We start from the raw sequence: 14,029 nt of genomic DNA on the forward strand, positions 1-14,029 counted from the left end.
AGCTTTTGCACAGCAAAGGAAACCAGAAACAAGACCAAAAGACAACCTTCAGAATGGGAGAAAATATTTGCAAATGAAGCAACTGACAAAGGATTAATCTCCAAGATTTACAAGCAGTTCATGAAGCTCAATAACAAAAAAACAAACAACCCAATCCAAAAATGGGCAGAAGGCCTAAATAGACATTTCTCCAAAGAAGATATACAGATTGCCAACAGACATATGAAAGAATGCTCAACAGCATTAATCATTAGAGAAATGCAAATCAAAACTACAATGAGATATCATCTCACACTGGTCAGAATGGCCATCATCAAAAAATCTAGAAACAATAAATGCTGGAGAGGGTGTGGAGAAAAGGGAACCCTCTTGCACTGTTGGTGGGAATGTAAATTGATACAGCCACTATGGAGAACAGTATGGAACTTCCTTAAAAAACTAAAAATAGAACTGCCATACGACCCAGCAATCCCACTACTGGGCATATACCCTGAGAAAACCAGAATTCAAAAACAGTCATGTACCACAATGTTCATTGCAGCTCTATTTACAATAGCCAGGACGTGGAAGCAACCTATGTGTCCATCATCGGATGAATGGATAAAGAAGATGTGGCACATATATACAATGGAATATTACTCAGCCATAAAAAGAAATGAAATGGAGGTATTTGTAGTGAGGTGGATGGAGTCAGAGTCCATCATACACAATGAAGTAAGTCAGAAAGAGAAGAACAAATACAGTATGCTAACACATATATATGGAATCTAAGGGAAAATAAAGATCATGAAGAACCTAGTGGCAAGACGGGAATAAAGACACAGACCTACTAGAGAATGGACTTGAGGATATGGGGAGGGGGAGGGGTAAGATGTGACAGGGTGAGAGAGTGGCATAGACATATATACACTACCAAATGTAAAATAGATAGCTAGTGGGAAGCAGCCACATAGCACAGGGAGATCAGCTCGGTGCTTTGTGACCACCTAGAGGGGTGGGATAGGGAGGGTGAGAGGGAGGGAGATGCAAGAGGGAAGAGATATGGGAACATATGTATATGTATAACTGATTCACTTTGTTATAAAGCAGAAACTAACACACCATTGTAAAGCAATTATACTCCAATAAAGTTGTTTAAAAAAATTAGAAATGAAAAAGGAGAAGTTACAACTGACATCACAGAAATACAAAGGATCATAAGAGACTACTACAAGCAACTGTATGCCAACAAAATGGACAATGTGGAAGAAATGGACAAATTCTTAGAAAGGTACAATCTTGAAAATGGCGGAGTAGAAGGACGTGCGCTCACTCCCTCTTGAGAGAACACCAGAATCACAACTAACTGCTGAACAATCATTGACAGGAAGACACTGGAACTCACCAAAAAAGATACCCCACATCCAAAGACAAAGAAGAAGCCACAATGAGATGGTAGGAGGGGCACAATCACAATAAAATCAAATCCCATAACTGCTGGGTGGGTGACTCACAAACTGGAGAACACTTATACCACAGAAGTCCACCCAGTGGAATGAAGGTTCTGAGCCCCAAGTCAGGCTTCCCAACCTGGGGGTCTGGCAACGGGAGGAGGAATTCCCAGAGAATCAGACTTTCAAGGCTAGTGGTATTTGATTGCAGGACTTCGACAGGACTGGGGGAAACAGAGACTCCACTCTTGGAAGGCACACACAAAGTAGTGTGTGCATCAGGACCCAGGGGAAGGAGCAGTGACCCCATGGGAGACTGAATCAGCCCTACCTGCTAGTGTTGGAGGGTCTCCTGCAGAGGTAGGGGGTGGCTGTGTCTCACCATGAGGACAAGGACACAGGCAGCAGAAGTTCTGGGAAGTACTCCTTGGCTTGAGCCCTCCCAGAATCCGACATTAGCCCCATCAAAGAGCCTGGGTAGGCTCCAGTGTTGGGTCACCTCAGGTCAAACAACCAACAGGGAGGGAACCCAGCCCCACCCAACAGCAGAGAAGTGGATTAAAGTTTTACTGAGCTCTGCCCACCAGAGCAACAAACAGCTCTACCCACCACCACTCCCTCCCATCAGGAAACTTGCACAAGCCTCTTAGATAGCCTCATCCACCAGAGGGCAGACAGCAGAAGCAAGAAGAACTACAATCCTGCAGCCTGTGGAACAAAAACCACATTCACAGAAAGTTAGACAAGATGAAAAGGCAGAGGGCTATGTACCAGATGAAGGAACAAGATAAAACCCCAGAAAAACAACTAAATGAAGTGGAGATAGGCAACCTTCCAGAAAAAGAATTCAGAATAATGATAGTGAAGATGATCCAGGACCTCGGAAAAAGAATGGAGGCAAAGATCGAGAAGATGCAAGAAATGTTTAACAAAGACCTAGAAGAATTAAAGAACAAACACCTAGAAGAATTAAAGAACAAAGAAACAGAGATGAACAATACAATAATTGAAATGAAAAATACACTAGAGGGAATCAATAGCAGAATAACTGAGGCAGAAGAACGGATAAGTGACCTGGAAGACAGAATGGTGGAACTCACTGCCGTGGAACAGAATAAAGAAAAAAGAATGAAAAGAAATGAAGACAGCCTAAGAGACGTCTAGGACAACATTAAACGCAACAACATTCGTATTACACGGGTCCCAGAAGGAGAAGAGAGAGAGAGAGAAAGGACCTGAGAAAATATTTGAAGAGATTATAGTTGAAAACTTCCCTAACATTGGAAAGGAAATAGCCACCCAAGTCCAGGAAGCACAGAAAGTCCTAGGCAGGATAAATCCAAGGAGAAACACGCCAAGACACATAGTAATCAAATAGACAAAAATTAAAGACAAAGAAAAATCATTAAGAGCAACAAGGGAAAAACGACAAATAACATACATGGAAACTCCCATAAGGTTAACAGCTAATTTCTGAGCAGAAACTCTACAAGCCAGAAGGGAGTGGCATGATATATTTAAAGTGAAGAAAGGGAAGAACCTACAACCAAGATTATTCTACCCGGGAAGGATCTCATTCAGATTCAACGGAGAAATCAAAAGCTTTACAGACAAGCAAAAGCTAAGAGAATTCAGCACCACAAAACCAGCTCTACAACAAATGCTGAAGGAACTTCTCTAAGTGGGAAACACAAGAGAAGAAAAGGACCTACAAAAACAAAACCAAGGGCTTCCCTGGTGGCGCAGTGGTTAAGAATCTGCCTGCCAATGCAGGGGACACAGGTTCAAGCCCTGGTTTGGGAAGATCCCACATGCCGCGGAGCGACTAAGTCCGTGAGCCACAACCACTGAGCCTGCGCGTCTGGAGCCTGTGCTCCGCAACAAGAGAGGCTGCGACAGTGAGAGGCCCGCGCACCGCGATGAAGAGTGGCCCCTGCTCACCGCAACTAGAGAAAGCCCTCACACAGAAACGAAGACCCAACACAACCAAAATATAAATATAAATAAATAAATAAATGTATATTAAAAAATGTATAAAGTAAAAAAAAGGTGGACAATAAAAAGAGTAATTAACACAAACAACATCATAATGGATGACTTCAACATACCTCTCTTAGATCAAGTAGGGAAAAACAAACAAACAAACAAAAAACCCAAAACAATTAAGAAAATGGTAATAGTAACATACATATTGATAATTACCTTAAACGTGAATGGATTAAATGCTCCAACCAAAAGACACAGGCTTGCTGATTGGATACAAAAACAAGACCCATATATATGCTGTCTACAAGAGACCCACTTCAGACCTAGGGACACATACAGACTGAAAGTGAGGGGATGGAAAAAGATATTCCATGCAAATGGAAATCAAAAGAAAGCTGGCCAATCCAAAAATGGGCAGAAGACCTAAATAGACATTTCTCCAAAGAAGAGATACAGATGGCCAAGAAGCACATGAAAAGATGCTCAACATCACTAATTATTAGAGAAATACAAGTCAAAACTACAGTGAGGTATCACCTCACACCACTTAGAATGGGCATCATCAGAAAATCTACAAACAACAAATGCTGGAGAGGGTGTGGAGAAAAGGGAACCCTTTTGCACTGTTGGTGGGAATGTAAATTGATACAGCCACTATGGAGAACAATATGGAGGTTCCTTAAAAAACTAAAAACAGAATTACCGTATGACCCAGCAATCCCACTACTGGGCATATACCCAGAGAAAACCGTAATTCAAAAAGACATATGCACCCCTATGTTCATTGCAGCACTATTTACTATAGCCAGGTCATGGAAGCAACCCAAATGCCCATTGACAGATGAATGGATAAAGAAGTTGTGGTACATATATACAATGGAATATTACTCAGCCATAAAAAGGAACGAAATTGAGTCATTTGTTGAGACGTGGATGGGTCTAGAGACTGTCATACAGAGTGAAGTAAGTCAGCAACGGAAAAACAAATATCGTATATTAACGCATGTATGTGGAACCTAGAAAGATGGTACAGATGAACCGGTTTGCAGGGCAGAAGTTGAGACACCGATGTAGAGAACAAACGTATGGACACCAAGGGGGGAAAACCGCGGTGGGGTGGGGATGGTGGTGTGCTGAATTGGGCGATTGGGATTGACATGTATACACTGATGTGTATAAAACTGATGACTGATAAGAACCTGCAGTACAAACAAACAAACAAAAAACAACTCATACTAAAAAAAAAAAAAAAATGGAATGAAATACTGACACACATTACAGCATGGCTGAACCTTGAAAGCATGGTCTCACTGAAAGAAGCCAGACACAATAGGCCACATATTGAATGATTCCATTTCTATGAAATGACCCAAAGAGGTAAATCCATGGAGACAGAAAGCAGAGCAGTGGTGACCAGGGACTGGGGTGACAGGAATGAGGAATGACTGCTTATGGGGGGTGGGATTATCTCTTGTGTTGATGAAAATGTTCTAAAATTGGTTCTGGTGTTGGTTGCACAAGTCTATGAATATACTAAAAACCATTGAACTGTGTACTTTAAATGGGAGAATTGTGTGATATATTATCTCAATAAAGTGGTTTATTAAAAAAAAAGAAAGCTGGAATAGCAATACTCATATCAGATAAAATAGACTTTAAAATAAAGAATGTTACAAGAGACAAGGAAGGACACTACATAATGATCAAGAGATCAATCCAAGAAGAAGATATAACAATTATAAATATATATGCACCCAACATAGGAGCACCTCAATACATAAGGCAACTGCTAACAGCTATAAAAGAGGAAATCGACAGTAACACAATAATAGTGGGGGACTTTAACACCTCACTTAGACCAATGGACAGATCATCCAAAAAGAAAATTAATAAGGAAACACAAGCATTAAATGACACAACAGACCAGATAGATTTAACTGATATTTATGGGACATTCCAACCGAAAACAGCAGATTACACTTTCTTCTCAAGTGCGCACAGAACATTCTCCAGGCTACATCACATCTTGGGTCACAAATCAAGCCACAGTAAATTTAAGAAAATTGAAATCATATCAAGCATCTTTCCTGACCACAATGCTATGAGATTAGAAATCAATAACAGGGAAAAAACGTGAAAAGCACAAACACATGGAGGCTAAACAATACGTTACTAAATAACCAAGAGATCACTGAAGAAATCAAAGAGGAAATTAAAAAATGCCTAGAGACAAATGACAATGAAAACACGATGATCCAAAACCTATGGGATGCAGCAAAAGCAGTTCTAAGCAGGAAGTTTACAGCAATACAAGCCTACCTCAAGAAACAAGAAAAATCTCAAATACACAACCTAACCTTACACTTAAAGGAATTAGAGAAAGAAGAACAAACAAAACCCAAAGTGAGTAGAAGGAAAGAAATGATAAAGATCAGAGCAGAAATAAATGAAACAGAAACAAAGAAAACAATAGCAACAATCAATAAAACTAAAAGTTGGTTCTTTGAGAAGATAAACAAAATTGATAAACAATTAGCCAGACTTATCAAGAAAAAGCGGGAGAGGACTCAAATCAATAAAATTAGAAATGAAAAAGGAGAAGTTACAACAGACACAGCAGAAATACAAAGCATCCTAAGAGACTACTACAAGCAACTCTGTGCCAATAAAATGGACAACCTGGAAGAAATGGACAAATTCTTAGAAAAACACAACCTTCCAAGACTGAACCAGGAAGAAATAGAAAATATAAACAGACCAATTACAAGCACTGAAATTCAAAATGTGATTAAAAATCTTCAAACAAACAAAAGCCCAGGACCAGATGGCTTCACAGGCGAACTCCATCAAACATTTAGAGAAGAGCTAACATCCATCCTTCTCAAACTCTTCCAAAAAATTGCAGAGGAAGAAACACTCCCAAACTCATTCTATGAGGCCACCATCACCCTGATACCAAAACCAGACAAAGATACTACGAAAAAAGAAAATTACAGACCAATATCACTGATGAATATAGTTGCAAAAATCCTCAACAAAATACTAGCAAACAGAATCCAACAACACATTAAAAGGATCATACACCATGATCAAGCGGGATTTATCCCAGGGATGCAAGGATTCTTCAATATACACAAATCAATCAATGTGATATACCATATTAACAAATTGAAGAATAAAAACCATATAGATCTCAATAGATGCAGAAAAAGCTTTTGACAAAATTCAACACCCATTTATGATAAAAGCTCTCCAGAAAGTGGGCATAGAGGGAACCTACCTCAACATAATAAAGGCCATATACGACAAACCCACAGCAAACATCATTCTCAATGGTGAAAAACTGAAAGCATTTCCTCTAAGATCAGGAACAAGACAAGGACATCCACTCTCACCACTATTATTCAACATAGTTTTGGAAGTCCTAGCCATGGCAATCAGAGAAGAAAAAGAAATAAAAGGGATACAAATTGGAAAAGAAGTAAAACTGTCAGTGTTTGCAGATGACATGATACTATACATAGAGAATCCTAAAGATGTCACCAGAAAACTACTAGAGCTAATCAATGAATTTGGTAAAGTTGCAGGATACAAAATTAATGCACAGAAATCTCTTGCATTCCTATACACTAATGATGAAAAATCTGAAAGAGAAATTAAGGAAACACTCCCAATTACCACTGTGACAAAAAGAATAAAATACCTAGGAATAAACCTACCTAAGGAGACAAAAGACCTTTACTCTGAAAACTATAAGATGTTGATGAAAGAAATCAAGGATGACAAAAACAGATGGAAAGATATATCATGTTCTTGGATTGGAAAAGTCAAAATTGTCAAAATGACTATACTACCCACTGTAATCTACAGATTCAATGCAATCCCTATCAAAATAGCAATGGCATTTTTCACAGAATTAGAACAAAAAAAACCTTAAAATTTGTATGGAAAAACAAAAGACCCCAAATAGCCAAAACAATCTTTGGAAAGAAAAACAGAGCTGGAGGAATCAGACTCCCTGACTTCAGACTATAGTACAAAGCTACAGTAAGCAAAACAGTATTGTACTGGCACAAAAACAGAAACATAGATCAATGGAACAGGATAGACAGCCCAGAAATAAACCCATGCACCTGTGGTCAATTAATCTATGACAAAGGAGGTAAGACTACATGATGGAGAAAAGACAATCTCTTCAATAAGTAGTGCTGGGAAAACTGGACAGCTACATGTAAAAGAATGAAATTATAACACTCCTTAACACCACACACAAAAATAAACTCAAAATGGACTAGAGACCTAAATGTACTGGATACTATAAAACTCTTAGAGGAAAACATAGGCAGAACACTCTTTGCCATAAATTGAATCAAAATCTTTTCCAATCCGTGTCCTAAAGTAATGGAAATAAAAACAAAAATAAACAAATGGGACCTAATTAAACTTAAAAGGTTTGCACAGCAAAGGAAGTCATAAAGAAAATGAAAAGACAACCCACAGAATAGGAGAAAATATTTGCAAATGATGCCATAAAAAAGAATGAAATAATGCCATTTGCAGCAACATGGATGGACCTGAAACTAACACAACATTGTAAATCAAATATACTCCACAAATAAATAAATTAAATAAGTGATCTAAAGAGGTCAAAAAAAAAAAAAAAGAACAATACAGCAAGTTCTGAAGCATGTACAGTCACTGCAGCAAAGCAGGAACACCTCCTACTTGCAGAATTCAGGCTACTCTTCAAAGCCCTTGCTCCTATAGATCGTGTTAAATCCAGGAGAAGCCTAGATAATGCCCAGCCTCCATCTGGCTAACCTCCACATTCTCTGATGGTGAGTCAAGGGCAGCAACACTCAGCCCTATTCAGCACACAGGCGACTTGACCAAACAAGCTCAGCCAGAAAATTAGCTCTCACTCACCTTCTCACACCTGTACTCCCCAAACTTGACCCCTCGCACCACCTGCTGGTAGATGAGGTTGGTGGCCACATTGTCTTCGGAGGGGTTGTGCCAGGGAGTGAAGACCTCCTTGCGGAAGAAGAGCCTCCACGGGGCGTTGCGCTCCTGGGCGCCCTGCTCCTTGGCATACTGCTCACACTGGGAGATGGCGTCCATGACGTGGTCGCTGCCACTGCCCAGGGAGGACACCTGCCGGCACAGGGCTGGAGCTCACCCAGCGGAAGGGTGAGCAGGCCGGGAAGGACTGCAAGGAGCCACTGACTGTGCCAACTGTTCTCATTCAGATGGAAAACCAAGGCTCAGAGAGAGGAGGGCCTTGCCCAGGTCACCCAGGAGGCAGACCAGCATGGGACCCCTGGATCCTAGCTCCTGGGCTCTGAGCTGGCACAGCCATGTGGGAGTTCCCATTTCCTAGTACAAGCCTTTGGTGAAACTCTGATGGACAAACGGCCACTCAAAACATGGGAGGTAGCTGTTGGTGAGAAAAGTACGGGCAAACGGCATCAGACAACATGTTCCTATCGCTGGACCTGCTGGGGTGAGGGCTGGGGGTCACCTCTGCTGTGGGTGGTGATGCTGGGTGTGGAGGCAAAATCACCCACTCCCAGGACCAGCTCAGCAGAGAAGACTCCAAGCCCAGATGTGCCCCGGGAGGTATACACTCTGGGTGGTCAGTAACAAGTGAAGAGGAACTACCATAGCAACCTGATAAGGAATCATATGCCCATTTGCAAATGGGAAAACTGAATCTCAGCGAGCCAGTGGCTCTCTCTCTCTGCCATGTTCTTCTTCTGTCACCAGCAGAGGATTGAATCCACCTGTGCACATACAACTGCAGTGAGCCCTGGATTTCAATCACCAGTGTGCTGTTCAGTTTCTCTTTAGGTGCTTAGGACCTCTCCATGATCCTAAGGAGTTGGGGCAGGACCAGGGTTACCACTGGTTTACAGAGGAGGAAACTGAGGCCCTGCAAGGTCAGTAACCGCGCAAGGGCACCTGAGCCACTAGGTGGCAGCACTGGGGTGGGAGCTGGTGGGTGGCCCTGGGGGCGCCAGGAGGAGGGGCATCAGGGGCGGCCTCACCTTATCAAACAGGGCGATGTAGAGGGAGAACCCGAAGCGGTCATTGAGCGAGGTCTTGTCGGCTAGCGCGTTGCAGAGCTCCTTGGCCGTGGTTGCCGAGTCTGTCAACAGGGTCTTGGTGGTCCCGTCCATGAACGTCACAGGCAACATGATGGGCTTCTTGGACTTGGTGGCCTGAAAGTGACCCAAGGGTTTGTGGGAATCCTTTCACTTCAGAACATCTCACTCCCTCTGAGCTCCTGGCTCCCTGCTCCCTATGGGGTTGGAGCCCTCGGACCTCAGCATCCCACGGTGCACTGCCTATCCCTGGTCACAGGTGCCCAGGGAGCCCTGCTGAAAGGACCTTCAGGGTCCCTGAGGTGGGGCACTAGGGCTGGGTGGTCGGGGTTTGGCATATGCAGGGGCTTCTGCCCTCCTGCCATGTAACCATCACAAGACCCTGTGAAATGAATATCTTTATTGTTATGTTGCAGATGAAGCCATTGAGACACAGAGTAAACCCCCTGCCCAAGTCACTTTGACTATAAAGCCAGCAGACGGGAGTCATCACCACTGTGGGCTTTCCCGTTCTAGTAGGCCTGAGATTCCAGAACTTGAGGGTGGGTGTTTGAATGACCACAGAATCCCAAAGTAGGCAATGTTTCTGGGGCACTGGGGTGCACTGGTGACACACACACACACAGACGCCTGGGGGCCACACCTGCAGCTCCAGCCAGCTTGGTGGCTGTGTCCGTGTCCCATTGACGAAGGTCCTCCTGAGCCGCTCCTCACAGTATGGGGCATAACCAGGTGGTCCCCCATGGATGAAGTTCCGCAGGTACTATGGACAGAGGACCAGCTGAGGGGGCCCCACTCCAGCCTCCCTCGGCCTCCCCACCTGTGAGATAGGCTGGGACCTGGGACCCTCTAACGGAGTGCCTGCACCTGGACAAACGTCTCCTCCAGCAACAAAGAAATCAAAAGGGACTAAAAACTGCACACACGTGCAGTCAGGGCAATTATGAACAATAAGATACAAAAAGGCCACAAACCAACTGCCAGGAGCAAAAGCAGGGAACTGCCCATGCCCCCTGCACACAGCACCACCAAGGGGGTGGGCAGACCACCGACGCCCCACCCCGAGCCTGACCCACCAATCCGCCACCGCCCTCACCTCATTTAAGGAACCAGCCCGCCCCCGCTCAGGGAGTGAGCAAAGGCACCTGTTTCTTGTTCTCACTCCTTCGTGCTGCAGCATGAGTCCCAGTAAAGCCTTGCCTGAATTTCTTGTCTGACCCCTTATCAACTTCTATCGATTAAAGAGGACCCAGGTCGGTAACACCCAGACCATCAGAGCAGCCTCACGGGGTCTCCTGCCTCTGGTCCCTCCACCCACATTCTGGGCCTGCTCAAGGCCCGTCCGTCCACGTCCCTCCTCTGCTTTCCAGGGCTCCCCACTATCCTCCAGATCAAGTCCACCTCCCTTACGTTTGGCAGCAGGACCACCATGATCCGGCCCTGTCTAGTCTCAGCTGCACCTCCTGCCTCACCCCATATGCCATACCCCCCTTCACCCAGCTTAACTGCTCCTCTTCCTCCAGCGCCCACCTCCCTGAGCCCTCCCTCTTCACAGTGCTGACCAGCCGGGTTGATCCAGCTGTCACCTGCTCTGCCTCTGTGTCCCCAGCACCCAGGGCCTGGCACTAAGGAGCAGTCACGAAAGGGCCTGAGATGAACTGAAGTGCTTCAGACCAGCACGTGGAGGGTCTAGGGGGCGCTGTTGTCAAAGTCAGCATCCGCATAAATAAAATGGGGCTCAGAGGAGATAGAGTGCAGTGGCAGGTGCCCAGGAGGAGGGGGCCAGGAAGACGGGCCCTGCGGACGTGGGGAGGCCTGGGAGGAGATGACCCGGGCAGGGCCTCATTGCCAAGCCCCTCTGAGTTTCTTCCCCGTGCTCTGCCCCTCAACCCCAGGGACCGGGCGCAGCTCCCCTTCCCTCCCCCGGAGGCCAAAAGCCTCCCCTACCTTAACGAACTTCTCAGAGGGGGCGAAGCAGCCCACACAGAGAGACACGAGGATCCAGCCCCGGGCATAGCTGCTCTTGGAGGGGTTGTGAGTGAGCTGCTTGCTGATCTGGCAGTAGATCTCATCCCTAGGCAGGTGGGGTGGCAAGGAAGGGAGAAGCACTGCCTCAGAGGGAAAGCCCCACCCCTCCCAGCAGCAGGTAGGATGCTTGCTCTCCCACTTGCCAGAGACCACCTGGGAGGAGGCAGGTGAGGCCAGGTGGGGAAGGCTGAGCCCAGGGCTCTGAGGCTACTGGAGAGGGTCTGGCTTTGGAGATAGGCTCATCAGGCATGAAGCACGCACGTTCCTGACTCCAATCCAGAGTCCATGGCTGTGGCCCCATGATCCAGAGGGTGGTGCATACCCTGCTCCTGGGCACAGTGGCCCCAGTCACTGGTGACCACTTTGATGAGAAGCACAGGCTCCCCCCGTGCCTCATCCCTCACCAAGCTGCACGGCCTGGGCAGGTGAGTTCACCTCTGAGCCCAGCCCACAGACACGGCAGCAGATACAATTTCTACTAATGGTAACTGGCAGAGCAGAAACAGGAAAGACAGCTGGGGAGCTTCTCTGGGGGATGGAATGAGTAGGGACTCTGACGTTCTCTTGATATAGTGCTATAATATTTGAATATTTAAATGGCCATGCTTTACTTTTGTAATCAGATTAAAGCAATGAAGGTAGTTTTTCGTTTTGTCTTCATTTTAAAGGGAAATGATACCGCCCCTTCCTTACAGGATTTCTGTGAAGAAAAATGAGACAAGGCTTATACAGCACCTGGCACAGTGCCCAGCACAGTAACACCCCCGCAGATGCCAGCCTAGCTGCAGCTGTGAAGATGCTGCATGCCCCCTTCAGGGCCAAGGGCGGGACCCACCAAGATGGAGTGACCACCAGGGGGCACTGACTGCTGCTCCTCCCTCTCTGAAGGGCAGGTATCTAATTCAGTGGCTCCCCAATTTTGAGAGCTCAGGGACCAATGCAACCTCAAAATAAATTCTGGAAGTTGCTAACTTATTATCACGACAATAAGTACATTTAAAACACATCACACACACAGCACCTGCCCACTATCTATATCACAATCATTTTATAAAACAAATGTAATTTTAATATCCAAAAAGTAGGAAGGGCGAAATCTCAGAACAAAGAACAGTGCTTTAAATAAGTCAAATTTAGAAACATCCTTATTTTTCCCATCTTGCCACAGACCAGTGACAACTATCACCCGTAGCTGGGAGCCCCTGACCCCGTTCGATTCATGGACAGGGAGACGGAGGCCGAGAGAAGGGAGGGATTAGCCATGGTCCCTCAGGGAGTTGGCACCCCAGCCTTCTAACGGTCCAGGGCTCCTGGCACTGTGTTCTCTAGAAGTACCCCTTTAGGTCTGATGGTGAGATAACTGGGAGGCAAATTCTTGCCCTTAAACATACCTTGGGCAGCCACCTTTTCTTCCTGGAGGCTGGCGGCCCCCAGGTGCTACATCTCTGGCGAGCGAGGTAGTCACTGGCCTCGAGGAGCAATGAAAGGGAGGCCAGTGACCCCTGGGCAAACCTCTTCCTCTCTGGACCTCATGTCTCCCATTGGGAAAATGACACTTGACCTCCCCACCCGCCCCATCCTGCCGCCCTCCCAGCCAGCACACACAAGTTCATGGGGTCAGCTCTCCTAACCAGCCATCGCGTGCAGATGGAGTTCTCAGAGAAACCCCATCTGTTTTCCCTCCACTGATGCAGCTCAGTTGATTCCGCAACTGCTCCTGGACAGTCATGGGTCATCCCAGCTCCTCCCCAGCACCCCAGGGACCTGAGCAGAGGCCTCTCCTGGGCCTGGGTGGGGAAGGAGCCACTTGCAGGATCCCAGGCATTCTGACCACAGTAACCCTGACCACGGGTCTGGGCTGGGTACACCGAAGGTGCCGGCAGGGATAGGGTTACAGCAGAAGATGCATGTCAGATAATGCTAACAACAGCTACCGTTTACTGAGTGCCCACTGTGTAGGTCCTGTGTCACACTTTCCATAGTTTTATCTGCCCACAAGCCTACAAGGTAGGTACTTCTATTATTCCATCTTTACAGATGAAGAAATTGAAGCTTACAGAGCTGAAATCACTCTACCAAGGTCACACAACCAGCTAGCAGCAGAGCTAAACCCAGGCCTGCTTGGCTTAATCAGTTGCTAAAGTGACAGAGCTACCACTCAGCCACCAAAAGCCTTTCAGGTCTGGAAGTGCGGGATGTCTCCCCTGATAGCTGCCCCCTCCCTGTGCCCCTGCCCCTCAGGCACTGACCGGAGTGCTGGCCGCAGGATGCCGTTGCCAATGATGAAGTGCAGCTTCTCCAGGTTGGAGGTGGGCCGGTCCTCCAGCATGCTGTTGCCCTGCACCGTGGACTCTCCGTCATGCAGCCTCTTGGTCACCTGGGCCACAGGGAGGGGCAAGGCTTGACCAAGGCTTGGCCAGGGCCCTGCTGTTTGCCTGAGTCTGCCCACTCCCCCAGAGAGCAGAATCCTGGGAGTGGCCA

The 14,029-nt window shown here is 46.1% G+C and overlaps 1 protein-coding gene across 7 annotated transcripts in view; it reads right to left on the reverse strand.

Moving 5' to 3' along the window:
- The window catches only part of MYO7A (myosin VIIA), a 107,554-nt gene that overhangs the window by 37,587 nt on the left and 55,938 nt on the right, over window positions 1–14,029 (reverse strand). For all 7 annotated transcript variants that reach the window (XM_082410309.1, XM_082410306.1, XM_082410308.1 and 4 more), the window contains 5 exons: window positions 13,798–13,925; window positions 11,468–11,594; window positions 10,164–10,283; window positions 9,464–9,637; window positions 8,343–8,570 (listed from right to left, as the gene is read on the reverse strand). In XM_082410309.1, coding sequence (XP_082266435.1) covers window positions 8,343–8,570; window positions 9,464–9,637; window positions 10,164–10,283; window positions 11,468–11,594; window positions 13,798–13,925 — 777 coding nt within the window. The remainder of the gene's footprint in view (window positions 1–8,342; window positions 8,571–9,463; window positions 9,638–10,163; window positions 10,284–11,467; window positions 11,595–13,797; window positions 13,926–14,029) is intronic.

The sequence above is a fragment of the Balaenoptera physalus genome (assembly GCF_965194825.1).
Source record: "Balaenoptera physalus genome assembly, chromosome: 10".
NCBI lineage: Eukaryota > Metazoa > Chordata > Mammalia > Artiodactyla > Balaenopteridae > Balaenoptera > Balaenoptera physalus.